Here is a 17229-nt window from a genome sequence, read left to right on the forward strand (position 1 = left end):
GACCGAGCAATTTACTCGATCACAAAATCATGAACGACGAATTGCCCAAGTCTGCCATGGCCATGAGACACCCTGTCGACGGTCCAGTTGGGGCTTCGGTCAGGTACTCTGATCCCCGTTCAACGGTACACCAGACACATCAACATATCTCCCTGAACGGGCCCAAAGAGACACACAAAATGTCCTCCAATGGCTCTGTCAAGCCTGTCGGGCCCATGATCTCCACCAAGGAACTGCCCTTGCGAGACAGATCAGACCGATCCTCCTCTTCTTCAGCCAGCAGTACCAGCCCCATCAAATCACACAAGGAGAGTGCTATGCAGTTCTGCCTCTGTCAACCGGATCCGAAAATCCCCCGGCCTCGTAATGGTGAGTCGATATTGTCCGCATCGTTAGAGATTGGCAAGTGCTTTTCGATTGTTTCTTTTTTGGTCGTCATTAGCCAGATCGGATCTCTCGAACATGGACATGGCTAATACTCTGCAAAAATCTAGCTTTTATCCTGTATCGTCAGCATTATCAGGCCATGGTGGTCGCTCATAACCCTGGCTTGACCAATCCCGAGATCTCCAAGATTATCGGGGAACAGTGGCGATCCCTTTCGGAGGATGACAAGAGTAAATGGAAGGCACTTGCAGAGGTAAGACAACTATCTCCGCCAATGTGGTTTCGACCGCTAACAATCACAGGAGGAAAAAGCACGGCATCAGCAGCAATACCCGGACTACCGCTACCAGCCTCGGCGGTATGGTCGGGATGGCAGCGCTCGGAGTGCGGCCTCAGGTATTGGGCACAACCCGTCTGGTTCATCACATTGTAACAGATGTGGTGGTCGACTGATGAATGCACCCGCTTCCCCCATGACTCCGTTCACACCCAGCAGTGGGTCTGGGTATCGACCACCATCGAACTTCTCAGCACCGTCACCACACCCAAATGCACACCCAAATGGCTTGCCAAGAACCCACCAAGGTCGCGAGAAGGACCCCAATCCAGTACCAAAGTCGGCAAAGACGGATCACGATCCCCGTTCTCGCCAAAGACACTGGGAGGAACCCGGTGGTCGGTCTCCTGATAACAAACGCCGCCGAGTGTCTCACGGTTCATTCAAGCCAACTTTACATCCCTCCTACCGGGACCGCAGTCCTGGCAGTGGCGTTCCCGAGTCACCGCACCCGATGACCCCTTGGAGTGCTCGCCCTGATATGCCGCCACGCCATCTACCCATGCTTCAACCGCAACGGCCATATCAAAATGTTCCCGGGCAACCACACCCGGACCCGAGTCTGAAGCTACCGCCACTCCAGACCACAACACCGGTGATGACTCCCATGACACCCTACCCACAAGAAGGGTCCAGTGTCGAAGCAACAGTCATGACAATCCCCTTCCTCAACAAGATCAAAGTCCTCGCCAAGATCTCCCCACCACTCCTCCCCTCGTTCCGGGACGGCACCCCACCAGCCCGCGGGCCCGTCATCGCCGTGGACGGCCAAGACCCAGACCTCGTCCAAACAGCCGTCGAATACCTCAACAACCTCCTAAAAAAGGAAACAAAGTACCACGTCCGGGTCTTCGACGGTCCAGAAATCAAAGCACCCCGCCCGACCTCCGCAGAAGGCCAGATGGGCGACGCCACAGTCGACTACCTCAACACCATCTCCGCCTGGCACCGGATCTCCGACGAAGTCATCGGCTTCGTGAAATCCACCTCAAGAGCCGGCTCCGTCGACGCCCGCTCCATAACAGACGAGGAAACCCCAGCCCCCAACGTCTCCCCGCGCACCCTCATCCCCAAGACCGCAAACCTGCACATCCACTCCCCGGCCCAGTCGAGCGAGAACGGCTCCGAGGCCAGCGCCATCACAACAGGCAGTCACTACGGCGTGCCAATCGCACTCGTCCCACGCTACCAGCTCACCACGGCGGACGCATTCGCCTGCTCCACGCCCATCGGCGACTCCTATGCGCCGCTTGACCACTGGCAGTGGATGGCGTCGCTGTGGCGCGCGTGCGTGGGTCCTGATATCACGGTTTACATTCGTGAGTGCAGTAAGGAGGAGCTGGATCGTGTGGGTGGGAATCCGGTTGAGGTGCGGCTGCAGGATGCGCGCACGGTTGTGCTGAGGAAGGTTGTTGGGCGGGATTTGGAGGAGAAGGCGCTTAAGCGGATGGGTTTTGAGATTGAGGACTTTTTGACTCAGTAAGCTCAGGCTCAGGCTCAAGCCTGCTGTGGGGGCGGGACAGAGAATGGAATTAGGTGCATTGTTCAAGGATTTCAAGGATTCATTGGTTGGGCTTGTGATAGACTAGATTGTAATTTGATGATGGCCCATCGTGCTTCTAATAATAATATTAATAGTGGAAACATTGTAACGAGGTTAATATACCAATTGAGCGATGTAAAATGTAATCAAGAAGGAAAGGGACGTCCTAAACAACCCGTGGGGGCTCGGACCCTCTTGATCCACACGCCAACCCGGCAGGTCTGGAGTAGGGCGGAGCCGCTTATCAAAGGCGGTCACTATTCTGCCAATATCTCCGAATATGGTTTCGTCCATGCATCTTGTTCTCTCTTGCAACTATCCACCATGTCGGAGCTAACCCAATGGACCCTGGGCGGCTGGAGCAGAACACCTATTGAGGTGAATGATTTACCTTCAGGGCTTCCTTATGTGCCGCCGTCTAGTAGTCCTCAGCCCGATGTGAAATTTGAAGCCCCAGAGGCGATAGATGGGCCTCTCAACCCTTTCATCCCAGAGGCAAATAAGCCTCTCAACCCAGATGTGACAGACGGGCCTCTTGAAACCCATAACCCAGAGGCAACAGATTCCCGTATTGATCACTACATCCCAGCCGGCATTTTGCGCAAATACTCATGCACGCTCCTCTACCCGAGCTCCGAGATAGCGTTGCTGGAAAAGCACGAATGGATCCGAACACGCTCCCTTAGCGACGGCAACAATGTACAGGTCTTTGTGCTTCCAGAGGCACAGCAAAAGAAGCCCATTTTAAGAAAACGTGGCGATTCCGAGAAGACTATCAGGTCCGCTCTCAAGCTTGTCATGTCCATGATTGACAGAACCTCTGAAGCATGGAACGGCTTGGCTGGCGCCCGTGCTGGTTTAAATGCGAAAGCTCAACCCGATAGCGAAGAAGAATCCCTATATTACATATTCAATACGCTGCAAGAACCCACTCTGAAGTTGAACCACGTAACAGATTTGCACTCCCGGAACGCCATGGAGGAACTGCTTGGAAGTTCGGTTCGAGGTCTTAAAACAACGCTTTATGAGTTCCAGCGCGAGTCTGCTGCTGTGATGGTTCAGCGGGAGACAGCGCCGGCGCTGACGCTTGATCCGAGATTCCAGCCTTGGCGGGGTCCGACTGGGTCGGAGTTCTATTATGATAAGGAGTCTGGGACCGTTTTGAGTTACAAGATTTTGTATCCCGAGGCCTGTGGAGGTGGGTACTCATATATTCGGCGCTGACTGCTCAATTATTGTTGGGCGGGTTATGAATATATTGGTGAACTATACTGACTGTTACTAGGGATTCTGGCAGAGTCTATGGGATGCGGAAAAACTCTCATCAGTCTTGCTGTGATATTGGCTACGCGGGGACATTTCCCCAAAATCCCCGTGGAGTACCAGACACTCAATAACCCCATCAGGTTCAAGACTGGAACATTAATGCAAATGGCTGCTGCTACTGCTGGTCGCTTTTCCCTGCCCTGGAAGGACCACTTCGACCGGATGCTGGCAGACGGGAAAGATTATAGTAATTGTAGGAAGGCTTGTGTGACCAACAGTGGCTCCTACGTCGAACCAGCGAAAAGCAAACGCCAAAGAGAAGCCTCAGCGTACACTCGATCGGCCAACCGAATTCTTCTCTGCTCCGGTACACTCGTTATTGTGCCGGATAACTTGCTGGACCATTGGGAACGTGAGATCGCTATCCACACAACCGATCTGAATGTCCTAATACTGCGAAATAAGGACAAAACACCATCAACGGACGAACTCCTGAACTTCGATATTGTGCTTTTCTCCAAAGGCCGATGCAACAGAGAGAACCCCAAACCGGACAAACATGGACAGAAGCCGGAATCTCCTATTCTCAATCTTCATTGGTTGCGAGTTATTGTCGATGAAGGACATGACCTTGCCAGTACAACAACAGAAATGGTCGACTTGCTCAAAAAGCTGAAATTCGAGCGTCGCTGGATGATTTCAGGAACCCCTCTCTCAGAATTGTACGGGGTGGAACTTAGCATTGCTTCACAGGAAATGGACACAGACGATACTGAATCGTCACCGGACGAGCATGCCTTCTTGCAACCCCGCAAAAAAGCGGGAAATGTCGTCGAACATGAAATCAGAAATCTGGATAAATTGGGCTTCATGGTCCGTAATTTCTTGGATCTCAAGCCTTGGTCGAACAATTCCTACGATTGTTGGAAAACTCACACAAGAACGGTGGGCGAAGATGGAATGCCCCGAAAATCTCCATCACTACGTGCCACTCTCCAGAGTCTTGTTGTGCGACACCGGTATGAAACGGTCAAAAAGGAGATCACTCTTCCACCACTGTATAACAAGGTGGTCTACCTTGAGCCGACCTTCTACGACCGTCTGTACATCAACATATTCCTCTTCACTCTCGCAGTCAACGCCATTACATCTGAACGTGAAGGTCCTGACTACATGTTTGACGAGACGAACAAAAAGAACAGGAAGAAGCTCACTGAGTTGATACAGAACTTACGTCTGGCTGGATTTTGGTGGGCTGGGGATGATGATGTCCAAGGTACTGTGGACATTGCCCTAGAATACCTAGAGGAAAACCAGGAGAAGATGACAGTGGCGGATCTCAACCAATTAAAACAAGGAATCCAGATCGCACGAAAGGCAATGAGTTCCTCTGGCTGGAATGGATTCAAAAAAATGCACGAGCTTGGAGTCTTTGTTCGGCATTTCCCAGAGCATGCTCGCAATATGTGGGCGCTTGATGGCACAGACGCTGACCACGAGCCCCTGCTCATGGGTATGACCCAGGCCCGTCGCGCGCAAGAATTTGTGATGCACCATCTCCGCACGCCTGATCCCGCTGAAGGTCTTGCGGGAGAGGGTATCAAAGTTCGTCGGGAGCTAACCAAACACAGCCAGACAGCTATTTCTGCTCACAGTGGTGCCACCGAGTCGACGAATCTTCCGGTAAACAGATCGACCTCGAAAAAGAAGAAGAAAAATCAAACTTTCGAGAAGAAGATCTTCCGCACTCTCCCGGAGACTTCGCCCTTGACACAAACGAAGCTGGAAGGAGTAGCATCAGCCAAGCTTCGGTACTTATTGGAGCAAGTCTTGAAGTTCGAGAAAACCGACAAGATCATCATCTTCTACGAACATGACAACGTCGCTGCCTGGGTCGAGCAAGGCCTGGACCTAATAGCAGTCAAATTCCGCACATACGCCAGTACCGCAAGCATGGGATCCAATCTCAAAAGCGAGAATCTGAGCGACTTCCGCCAAACCCACGAAGTCCGCGTTCTACTGATGAGCGTCAAAGAAGCCTCGCACGGTCTCCACATCCCCGAAGCCTCAAGAATGTACATCGTCAACCCAATCTGGGAACGTAACGTGGAGAGCCAAGCCATCAAACGAGCCCACAGAATCGGGCAGAAAAGACCCGTCTACGTCGAAACCCTCGTCTTAGGCGATACCCTCGAACATCGAATGCTCAACCGCAGTAAAAACATGACCGACGAGGAAACGAAGCACGCAGGAAAGAACCCGGTGGACGATAAGACTATGAGCGAGATCATTCAGAACGAGCCATTCCTACCCATGCCGGATGAGGCTTCGGCCGGAATGGCTCCGCTGGCACATCCACTCGGTCTATTCGATCGGCATAAATTGCCCATTCCTGATAACGAGGTGGTCCCTGCGCGCGGGCCATCGCGGCCCAGACCGCCGCGCATACCGCGGACCTTGGAGTCAGATGCCGATTCCGATTCGACTGGTGTTCAGGGGTCACCGGCCAAGAGGCCTCGGATTGGCTTTGCGGAGCATGATCAGGTCATGGGTGTGCAGCCGGTTCCCATGCTGAATTCAACTTTTGGTGCTGGGGCTCCTGTTTCTGCGCCTCCGCGGGCTGGCTTTGGAGAGCACGTGGCGGTCATGTGGGATAGCGTTGGTCCAGCGCAATACATGCCGATGCACTCTGGGCCAGATTTACCCCAGGATGGTGTTGAGAGGCGGGTCTCGTTGTTCGGGCCGTTCGGGCCATGATGCATATTCACACTTTTACGTTCTAGCGATATGTCGGATTTCTGCGTACTTTATACCCATATAGAAACCTTACTTATTCAAGTCGAGAGAAAAAAGAATTGGTTTATACACCAAGGATACATGGTAACATAAGATAAAGCAGGCTAGCGGTTAGAGCGCGCGTGATCCCTCAAAATTGGGACCAGCTAGCTGCCCAGGTGTTAACTGCTGCTATTAATATGCCCAGGTGGGTATCAGTTCTACGTACATATGTATGTAACCTTTTAGGTCCTGGTTAGACTTGTGATTTGGAGTAGGAAGAGAAGAATAGTCTCATATGGCCTTGGTATAAGACTGATAGTCTGATTTTTACCATGATAATAGGTCATATGTAAGCAGCTACATCTTTGGATGCCATTTTCCGGTGTCTTTTCGGGGTCTTTTAGGTATAACAAGGTAAATACCACTCTTATATCCGCATGCATACATGCAGGTAGCAATCTGCGGGGTCAAACCCGATAAGAAGATAAGCCTTTTTGACAAGATCTCACCCCTCACTTGGCTTCAATTCTCCAATTGCCCCAACCCAGAAAAAAACAATGAAGCCAGTTCACGAGAAAGCCGTGGTAATAGGGATATCCGGGCCCTCGAGCAGCGGCAAGACGACCCTCGCGCGGTTACTGCAGCGTGTATTCTACGGGGTGGATCTTAAGCCCAAGGACTCCCGTCTAAACACATTCATAATCCACGAAGATGACTTCTATTTCCCAGACGATAAGTACGTATACCTCTTCTTCAGCTCCATACATATACCCACCTTATCTCAGCGAAACAATCCTACATTAACCCCAACCCCAACCCCAAACAAACCCCACACTAACAAACCCCAGAATCCCATACACAACAACCCGCACCGGCAAAAGAATCCAAGACTGGGACACAGCCTCCGCAATCGACATCCCCTTCCTCACCCAAGCACTGAACTACGTCCGCGAAAACGGCACCCTCCCACCCCGACTCCAGAGCAAGGAAGACCAAAACGACGCAACCGATTCCGGCGTGCCAGACGAGATCGTGCAGGAGCTGCGAGGTATTATTAGTTCTCGATTGCAGGACGAGGCGAGGAAAAGCACCGAGAACCCGACTATTGCATTCCTAGAGGGATTTTTGCTATTTGCGCCTCCGTCCGAATCCGGGGGCGAAGAACACGTCCTCCGTTCCGTGCATGACGCTATACATCTTCATCTTTTCCTGCCTGCGGCGTATGAGCTTGTTAAGGCGAGGCGGGAGGGGAGGAGTGGGTATGTGACTATTGGGGCGGCGCCGGAACCGCCAGTGCAGAGCTCGGATGGGGGAGATGGTGGGGATGGGAAGACTAGCACCGAGGTTGATCTTGATGCTGAGGATGATCGGCCACCGCAGAATTTTTGGGTCGATCCGCCTGGGTATGTGGATGATGTTGTTTGGCCGCGGTATGTGACGGATCATGCTTGGTTGTTGATTGCTGAGGATGGGGATGGGGATGGGGATGGGGATGGGGAGGGTGGGGACGGTGCTCTGGCGGAGGAGGATCTTGTTCGGAGGGTTGGGGATGGGACTAGGGCTAGGAGGGATGTTGGGGTTGAGGTTGCTCCGGGCTGTGGGAGTGCAGGGATGGATGTTGTTTTGAGGTGGGCTGTTGAGTTGATCTTGGGATATTATTTGAATCGGACGTAGGTATAGTTGTGTATACTGACTAAATGATATTGTACAAGTGGCTTAATGGTTTTGCCTTTTACTTTATCTAGTAACTGTAGAGAGACCTACGCCTTCTGCAATATCTCATTCAAGCCAGGTCTTCTTCCTAACGATACTGAGCCATCTCCGTCGTCAAAAGACTTGCTCCTGCAAAATTGGTCCTCGACACCCTGCAAGGCAGTCGATGCGGTCTGATGATCCAGTCATGTATTGAATGGAGGGTTCTAGGCTACCTATGGTCAAGGTCTACCTGATCAGGGAACCTCTGCTTTCACTCACCCGTCTGTAGGTATTGATATTTCTAACAGGCCTGCTAAGGATTCAAAGAATAGGCTACCTACTTATGAACGTCCCGTGTCTACTTCCTTTTACCGAGGATAAAGAAAAACAAAAGGGCGTCAATCAAACCAATCCTCTTAATTATACAGCTAGATATATCGTGGTCTTCGTCATTCCAGGGTTACAACTTAGCAATTCTGTCCCGCACGAATAATTGAATATCGTATTGTTCACCACCTAAGGCCTCCCAGTCCTGTTCATCGGTAGCAGATTCAGATTGTTCATCGGCGCGACATATGGTGTCCACTCACTTGGGACGTTGGACTCCCGGGTCAAAATCTCAGACTCGTAGTCGATTCCTCGAACTGGATAAGACAGTTGATTTTCCGTCTTTTTGGTCTTTCTTGACTTCTTCTGGAATATAAGGTAGTATAGTACGTATACGTTGGCTTGATCAATAGATTTTCTTTTTGTATTCATGTTTGCTATCTGCTAAATCTACCGATGGCGGCACTTGATTCTGCGATTTCCTATTCATATCCCGGTATTCTCCTCCGTAACCTTTGAAATTATCCTGAGTCACGCCCATCACCAATGAATTTACTCCTGCGCAATTGGTCCTCGCCATCCGAGAAGGTAATCGATGCGGTCTCTCAGGGGCATTGGGGTGATATCAGCAGGTTTGGTGTTGACGTTCTGCTGAGATTCGGGCTGAATCAGCTCAGGATAAAGATTAAACTCCGCCAGGACAGTCTCCGCCTCTTGAGAATTGGTAGTGAAATTCTCTGCGTACTCTGGGCCATAGACATAGACTTCGCCGAACACACTGTTGTGCAGCAAGTACGACCAGTAGATCAAGTACACAGAGGCCACGAAACCAAGCACATGGAGAAGGAAGAAAAAGAACTTGGCCAGGCCCCACAGGGTGCGTAATCCGCGTACATGGCGTGGCTTCTTTGGCCCAGCGACCGGAGCTGGAGTCTCGGCAACTAGGGTCTGTGTACTCGTAGACTTGGAAGCTCGACTTCTGCCAGATAAAGGCCCTGTCAGGCTAGGTTTGTGAATGGCGAAACCATCATGGAGATATGGAGGTCGAGTGAATTGGGGCTTAAAATAATTAAGCTCCGGAACACAGATACCTCCTGGTTGGCCACATGAAAACTGACATCTAGTATCAGCATTCAGATACTTCGGAAGTACAATTTCATGATTGGGACCATAAATGGCGTAATCTTCTTGGAGGATAATTTCAGCCTCGCTATACAACGTGGTTTTTATCCATGGCTGCCAAGTGACAGCCTTGCCTCGTGGCAGATTGACCTCCCACGACACTATGAACATGTCCAGAGCTTGCGGAATGCTGACAATATTGATGCGTGAAATTCCAATGCCATCTGATTGCAGCCGAATAGAGTTGACCAGAGGCTTTTTAGCAGTGAAAACGGCGTCAAACTCGCCCTCTGGGCCGCCATGCACAAAAAGGCGGAATTTGCACTTCTCGGCCCAGAAGTTGTGGTTGATGAGATCAATGGAGCAAACAGCATTGTATTTGATCAGACAGGACGATGGACCCTCAGCCACCTCCATCCGTATCACTGTATTGGCTTTGTAGTCCTTGAGTTGTCCGTAGTATTCTGCATTGCACTTACGGAACGCAGCCACGAGGTTTTTTCCACTGTCAAACTGGGCCATCAAGCAGCTTTCCACAAGGGTATGCCGTTTGAAAGATGAAGTCACAAATTCCATACCCTGACCCGGGGGTGTTCGGAAGTAGAGATAGCCAGACTCGAATTGGGCGAGTCGAGGCAGTCCACTCACAGCCAACTCCCACCAATCCTTTGATTTTCCTTTCTGCAGCCTGACCTTGAGCGAAATTGCGATTTGGTATGTCGCGGAGTAGACGATGGGAGGAGTGTGCACGTAAAGAATATCATTGTGCAAGATGAGCTGGGACTTGTGCTCTTCGGCAATTTCTGCGGACGTCCGGGGCAGAGGGTTCGACCCAGGGCACGAGAAAAATGATGGCGATCCGATTGCGTCAAGTGAAAGAAGCAAGTCCTCCCTTTCTTTGTCACTGTCTCCGGTGTCAGAAAAGCTTCCGTTGCACCCACGAGTCGAGAGTGTATCATAATTCCGCTGGAGCAAGTTCGCTTCGGTAAGCGGTTTAGTACCGCTCAAATCAATCTTGCTAGGAGTTTCTGCAATGTGCAAAGGAGGTGTTTCGTCGAGTTCAGGTACATTGTCAACCGCCACTGTCGTTCCGTTGAGCGAGAGATGCTCAGATGTAGATGTAACGCTCGGCGAAACTGACACAGGACCTGGAGTCGAGTCTTGAGGCAACGGGATGTTCTCAGGCATCACGCTGGTTTCATCAAGACTGGCGGGAGGACTGTGAATGGGTGTGACGATCTGCTCGGTGGTGGTGCTATCCTGGGACACAGGCTCCAGTCCCGACGGGTCGATCTTGGTCATCGTAAGTTTGTGTCGGGTGCCTTGGTACTCATCGTCAGGAGGGATTGAGTCTGGCAGAGAAGCAGCCTTGGCAGATCTCTTACGAGGGTTTGGAGAGCGTGGGCTGCCCAAGCTGGCGACCTGGCTCGTGCGAGGGCCAGAAGAGGTTGGGCTACCCGAGCTATCAACATGGGTGTACATCCCCGAGATATCCACAGTACGAGGAAAGATATCCTGGGAACCTTCATCCCGCGAACCATCGTGAACAACAACTCTCGCAGACTCCGCAACAGAGTCATTATTGGCAGGGTATCTCTCGGTCTCATCACTATATTCTTGGCCAGGTCGCCAAGCTTCTTTCTCGGGTGGAGTGTCGGTATCATAGTGGAAGTCGGGCTTCAACCGGATGACCCAAGACGGGCACTTGACGATGTTCGGCGACTGGACATTGAGGACTGGTAAATGGAGGTTGGGATGACCGCAGGTTTGTAGCTTAATTCAGACGACAGTCAGTACCGAGACATAAAGCAAAGACTCGAGGATTGCCTGGTTCTCAGTGTTACCTCCATGGCAATAGTGATAGACACCGGTTCCTCTGGAATACCGCTCCAGTCGCACCACAAATCGAGGTTGCTGAGAGGGCTGCCGTTAGGGTTCATGGTGGGTTCCATGGTGGGCTCCCTGAGATGAATGGAGATGAACAAATGGAGAAGGGAAACTGATAGAGAGGAAAGAAGATGGAAAACAAAAAAGGAGTAGAGAGTAGAAGAGAAGAGAAGAGAAGTTGAAGAAGGAAAATCAAGGTAGCAAACAACATTAGGAAGGTACGTGAAGATATTAAGCCATTGCATTTCCACCTCATACATCGTCAATTAAAAAGAAAAAGAGAAGAAAAGCAGCACTTGCAATTAGCCAGTGATGCTGCTTTCAAAAGAGAGAAAAAAAAAAAAAAAAAAAAGGGCCTGTATATACAAGAAGGGCTTAAGAATAATCTCACTTTTCTCCCAATCCCATGAAAGAAAGACCTCCCCCTTTTATATCCGCCAGCGCCTATAAAAAATGAAACCCTTTAGCCACCCAGTTAAAGCATCAAGCATAAAGAAAAAAAAGAATAGTGAAACACTCCTCCCAGTCTATCGAGACAGAAGAAAAAGAAAAGATAAAAGCCAGAACATCGAGGACGTCAAGCAAATCATTGTGGCGTTCCATTCGGGGAATCGGGGTGATTAAAGGTTGTTGGGCCGGTCACGGAGCTAAATCGATCGCCTTCGTTGACCATTTGAGATGGAAGAATGGGGGTATTCGCCTGAGGAGTTTGGTCGAAATAGGCTCGCGCGGATCCATTGGTTCCTTGGGGATAGTCGCGACTCCGCTGGAGAGGAGGAAGTATAGTTGAGCTAGGAGGGTATCCGGAACGGGCATATCCCTGAGCCATCATGGCTCCAGTCGAATCCGGGGTCTGTCTCGGTTCCAAAATCCTTAGCTAGGTGTTCTATTCCACACTCTCACTGGTTCGCAGAGGGGTGTCGTACAGGAGTGCCAGGCTGGTTCATCGCCATCAGTTGTCCCACAGCGGCCTGCTGCTGCTGGCTGGATCGGCTTTGACCGGTAGGATCGGGGATCTGGGACATGGGAGCTGATGCTTGCATACCCGCTGATGCTTGCATGCCAGGGTACATCTATCCAACGGAGGTCAGCTCAAAGAGCTCCCAAAATCTACAAAGTGGGGTTAGGAGTACGAACCGCCGTGTAATCAGGCACCACCTGTCCTGTGTTATAAGTCTGCATGGCGGCAGGCGTTTGATAGGCTGCTGGCTGACCAGCGTACATAGCAGCTGTTGGCTGGCCATATGGATCCATTTGACGGGCCATTCGACCATCCACATCATAGAGGCCTTGCTGTCTGCCATAGTCGATCGAAGTACGATGACGCTTGACCGGCGGCTGCTGACCGTAGTACCCATAATCCCGGGCCGCCGGCGGATAGCCTCCATAGCTAGATGATGGAGGGATCTGCACCGACTGACGTTCCGGAGATCGAGTGGGGACTGGTTGATGGAACTCGTCTGGTCGTGTCGATCGTTTCCTGCGGCTGTTAACTACACGCCTTCGCATCCCCATGGGTTCATAGCACTTACAACATGGTCCGAGGTTCCTTTCGAATCCGCAATTTCACACCTTGATCCGCAAATGATCGGGAAAGGTGGGTTGACTCCATCATTCCAGGGAAGCTCTTAGGAGGGGAGACTGCAAGCTTGTCAGAACTCAACTGTGCCAGCTCTCTTCACGTAGATTCGTACCTGTGAACCGCTCTGAGATAACAGTCTTTAAATAGGAGACACGGTCCCTGTTGGCTCTTTGTTAGCTATTGAACCTGGGCTAGGCTCCCGACCGTGTTACTCACTTTCGCATCTCGAACAAGGTAAACTTCAGGCGGAACTCGCCTTCAATCTTCACAGAGAGATCTCCAAAGACGAAAAATCCACCATCTACAAAACCTGTCAGTGAACAAGGCCTGTGACTCCAAGACCAGCCAGAACTAACCGCTGTTGTCCACGTCCTTCAACCGGTGAAGGGACGAAACTAGGGTTCCTGCTAATGCAGTTGACGGTGCGACGGGCACAGGACGCTCTTCTGTTGCATCGTACAGACTGCAGCACATGAAATAGTAAGGGCTTTGCAGGTAATGTCTGCGCCAAAGTCAGCTACCCGCGCAAAGCCAGAGTGAAATGACCACTTACTGTGCGAGGTAGGTACCCTCCTCCCGCACCCGGAGCTGGACGATCGGGGGCGGATCGATAGGTTTGCGCTCTGTAGGCGCCATTAGATCCGGTTCCTTTTCTGTCAGTTCCGCGCCTCCCCGGTTCACGGGGACTAGCTAGGAACAAGAGAAAGAGAGAGAGAGAGAGAGCAAGAAGCTTCCACGTACCTTTTTCCTTGCCCCCCGCCACGCGGGCCCTATTGGGCTGCTGGCGAATGATCAAGTCAAAGTCAGAACTGGTGTTGTTCAACATTGTCAGTGGGATTCCCTGGACGACCGCGTAAGAGTTGCGACCCTGTCAAAGTAGACACGGGAAGAACGACTCACCCCTGAGCTTCGCGCGAGAGAGAGGCGTCGGAGAATGTCGCACTCATCAAGACGAGTCACAGACAAACAAGGAAAGGTGGAGAGAGCCCCCAAAATTTGAGGTTGCTTTGACAGGTAGTGAACCAGCAGATACGAAGAGTCGATCCTCGGGAATACAAGAGACCAGTTTCAAGTGATCTGTGGTTTACAAAGTAAAGTGGAAAAGGAAAGGAAGGAACGGGTCTTTGGACCGAGAGAAATCCAGTGGTCAGAGAAGATAAGGACAGGCTGGGAAAAGAACCCTGGACGAGTCACGATGTCGTTGAGGGGTGGCAGCTGTAGTGGGGTAATGAGTTTTTTTTTTTTTTTTTTTTCTTTTCTTCTTCTTTTCTGATTTCGTCAAAGTTGAACCATGGAAGAGAAGGACAAAATGAAGGACTTGGAGCTGTAGAGATAGAGAGAGTGGGAGATGGATGTGTCGAACGTGACGAAAACGGAGTGGTGTCGTCAGTTTGCAAGCGGAAAGAGCCAACCGAGCACGGTTCCAGACAAAAACCTTAAGCGGCTCTCTCTTGAATAACGGCGCCCCGATAGTAGATATTCCGAGATTGGAATCTAAACGAATTTATCAATAACCTGGGGGGAGAAAGGGAAAAAAAGATTCAAATTCAGAAAAAAATTCAGAAAATCAATTGGATCACAGGCTTCCAAATCTCCCAGCTCATGAACAAATCAGAGTCCAGAATCCCACAAAAAAAAAAAAAAAAAAAAATTCAACTAACCCAATGAATTATCCAGGATTATAATCGAAAAATAAAAAGTCAAAAAAGAAGAAAATAGGGAAATCCAAAAAAAAGAGATCCTCGAATTTGTCTACCACAGTAGCAATCTCTTCAAAAACGAGAGCAGCTGAGGTGGATAAAGACCAAGTGTAACCCGTGGACTTTGCCTTGGAAAAGAGAGACCCAAGAGACCAAAGAGACCAAAAAGAGACCAAAAAAAGAAAAAAAGAAAACAAAAAGAGGAATTAAAACCGTAGACGGAAAGAAAAAGTGGAATAGGTTCAGCTACCCACGGTTGAGGGGGCGAATGGCGATCCGGATGCGCACTAAACTTCTGGCTCTCTTCCCTCTCTCGTTGGTCCGAAAGGAAGAAACGGCGAACCGCTTGTCCGTTAGTCCGCGTCTGTTTCTTTATGATCATAAAAAAAGAAAAAAAGCCCAGGGTTGGCGCCGGCTATGCAGGTGATCAGACCCGGTTTTCTCATGGGTGTTTTAAACGCCAGGTGGACTCGGGCCCTGGTCCGGCGTCTAAGCATTCCAGTCAAAAGTGGGGATATGCACGATCAAGCCGCATCGCCTATGTCCGGGGGATTGTGCCTGTGTCTCCACACTCGATCTCAATCCTGAAATAATTAGCTTGGATGTTCAAACAGCAAGAAATCCCAATTTTTTTGAAGTTCAAAAAGGTCTTCCCCAACAAGCGCGGATATCGCTGCCGCTTTGTCAAAGGCTTCCAACCATGGTTGGCTAACTTCCTTATGTCATCCCGAACCAAAGAATGCCTTCAGGCCCTAGGACTCCCACATTCGCTTGGGCACCTCCTCCTATATCCCCTTAAACAAAACAAAACAAAAAAAAAATAATTGAAGTGACAATACCTTTTTCTTGTGAATGATTCTTCCTGTGATAAATTCAGTATTCGAATATCGTGAATTCTTCGATCGCAGGCTTGAGGCTGCGTGTACCACTTGAAGAGATGAATGTCGCGAATGTCGGAGCTCAAGGTGGAAGGACGCAACATGCATTCGAAGGAGGTCCGGTACAGTCACAGACAAGATGATTGAGCAAGATGATGCCCACAGATACAATCGCGTGCAGTGGCACGTAAAGCCCGAGAGCGCTGGTCGAGCACCTTATTCCGATCCGAGACGACGAAACCATACATGCCGGGTCATGATGCGACGGGAAGCAAGAGAGGAGAGAAGGAGTTGAAGAGAATCAAGGAGGAAAATCCATGCAGTGCAGGAGACCGGGACAAGGCGTTTAAGGGGGAAATGCAGCGAACAGCGCACCACTGCACGGAGGGCTTTCCTCGTGACGCGTCACATTTCCTGAGAGACATGCAGCCCCAAGATCGTATGCAAGCTACTGTATATCGACTGCAGTTGGGGGCCAGCGTGGACGCTGGTTGGTTGTACCGACCGGGAATCCCTCGATCAAGCTATAGGGCCGGACACGCATCAGCCAACGAAAGAAAAAAGAAACACATCAATACCGGAGACTGGGTTCGGGCAGTCCTGCAGCTTGCAGATCGGGAGTTTGTGATAAAAAAAAAAAAAAGATAAACCGGTACTTTCTAGTATGGACTACGGGGGCTGCTTTCCGCCACACTCGCTGGCCCTCGATTTGCGGCTGAGAATGTGTACTTTTTTTCCCCTCCAGTTCAATCACCTTTCAGGTGGGTATGGCTGCATTGGCTGTACACAGGTGGATCCGTCCTAAGGCATTGGCTGCTGTGTCCTGCCGAGGAACTTGCATCCCACACTGTCTGGGCTTGGGAGACCGCTTGTCCTCTTCGTTTATCAGGTCCTTTCTTGGCAGGATTCACCAAAAAAAAAAGACATACCAAACCCTAACTTGCATGCAGATATTCTGGGATCAGGTCGAGATGGCATCACGGCGATGATCATTGCTCGCCAATGTGATACGGAGGGCTGCAGGTGCAGTTGGCTATGACAAGCATTCTTGCCACAGTTCACGACCTAAGTTGTATCTCCACATCATGGGAGCTTTGATAGTAGCGATCATATGCAAGGGTGAGGACAGCAGGAATCGATTTCAATCAGAAAGTGCCGATCAGCCTGACAAAAGTCCGGCCCCAATATTTTATCATGCGGCCAGAGTCATATCGGTATTGGCAAGTCCATTCACTGGAGCAGATTGGACCCGCTGTGGGGTGTTCTAACGCCAGTGCTCAGCTCCCAGAGAACAGCGTCTGCGACTCGCCAAACTGACAAGTGTAAGCCGACAAAAATGGGAGGTCGAATGAGGAAGAGAGAGGGAAAAAAAAAAGAGTAAAATGAGGGGTTGGAAAGCGGGAAGACACACGCAGGGTGTGGGCATTGCTTGGTCTCACTGGGCCTGAACTGCGGTTCTTGTCCATTGCATTGTGCCCGAGCGACAAGTTCCTGGGAATGCAGTTGATAGGCCCGAAAAAAAAAACTCCAAAGCCCTAGATGCACATCATTATGCGACAAGCAAGCCCCAGCGCTGGGAGCACGACCTGTCACTTTCTTTTGACTTCCGGGATCCGGGTCCGGCGCCAGGACAGAAGTCCTAAGTCTGACCTTGGTCATGGCGGGGAAAGCCGCCATTTCCTCTGTTGGAGGTCATGATTTGGCTGTGGAAACTATCATGACTCGTC

At 50.6% G+C, this 17229-nt stretch overlaps 5 protein-coding genes across 5 annotated transcripts; 3 read left to right on the top strand and 2 right to left on the bottom strand.

Moving 5' to 3' along the window:
- Window positions 1-29: 29 nt before the first annotated feature.
- N7525_005542 (putative HMG box transcriptional regulator) lies at window positions 30-2207 on the top strand (the record flags this gene model as incomplete). Its single annotated transcript, XM_002564673.2, has 3 exons — window positions 30-369; window positions 495-640; window positions 690-2207. The coding sequence occupies 3 exons, from the start codon at window positions 30-32 to the stop codon at window positions 2205-2207; spliced, it is 2004 nt and encodes a 667-aa protein (XP_002564719.2).
- Window positions 2208-2591: 384 nt separating this feature from the next.
- N7525_005543 (DEAD/DEAH box helicase) lies at window positions 2592-6290 on the top strand (the record flags this gene model as incomplete). Its single annotated transcript, XM_002564672.2, has 2 exons — window positions 2592-3465; window positions 3553-6290. The coding sequence occupies 2 exons, from the start codon at window positions 2592-2594 to the stop codon at window positions 6288-6290; spliced, it is 3612 nt and encodes a 1203-aa protein (XP_002564718.2).
- A 578-nt stretch (window positions 6291-6868) lies between these two features.
- Window positions 6869-7985, top strand: N7525_005544 (ribosylnicotinamide kinase; the record flags this gene model as incomplete). Its single annotated transcript, XM_002564671.1, has 2 exons — window positions 6869-7047; window positions 7160-7985. The coding sequence occupies 2 exons, from the start codon at window positions 6869-6871 to the stop codon at window positions 7983-7985; spliced, it is 1005 nt and encodes a 334-aa protein (XP_002564717.1).
- Window positions 7986-8885: 900 nt separating this feature from the next.
- N7525_005545 (uncharacterized protein) lies at window positions 8886-11407 on the bottom strand (the record flags this gene model as incomplete). Its single annotated transcript, XM_002564670.2, has 2 exons — window positions 8886-11228; window positions 11300-11407. The coding sequence occupies 2 exons, from the start codon at window positions 11405-11407 to the stop codon at window positions 8886-8888; spliced, it is 2451 nt and encodes an 816-aa protein (XP_002564716.2).
- A 521-nt stretch (window positions 11408-11928) lies between these two features.
- vosA lies at window positions 11929-13871 on the bottom strand (the record flags this gene model as incomplete). Its single annotated transcript, XM_061213437.1, has 10 exons — window positions 11929-12195; window positions 12269-12415; window positions 12480-12822; window positions 12875-12983; window positions 13037-13083; window positions 13141-13225; window positions 13281-13426; window positions 13478-13547; window positions 13666-13733; window positions 13825-13871. The coding sequence occupies 10 exons, from the start codon at window positions 13869-13871 to the stop codon at window positions 11929-11931; spliced, it is 1329 nt and encodes a 442-aa protein (XP_061070458.1).
- Window positions 13872-17229: the final 3358 nt, after the last annotated feature.

This window comes from Penicillium rubens, assembly GCF_028828025.1.
Source record: "Penicillium rubens strain IBT 27055 chromosome Unknown utg000002l_segment0_segment0, whole genome shotgun sequence".
In the NCBI taxonomy this organism is placed as follows: Eukaryota; Fungi; Ascomycota; class Eurotiomycetes; order Eurotiales; family Aspergillaceae; genus Penicillium; species Penicillium rubens.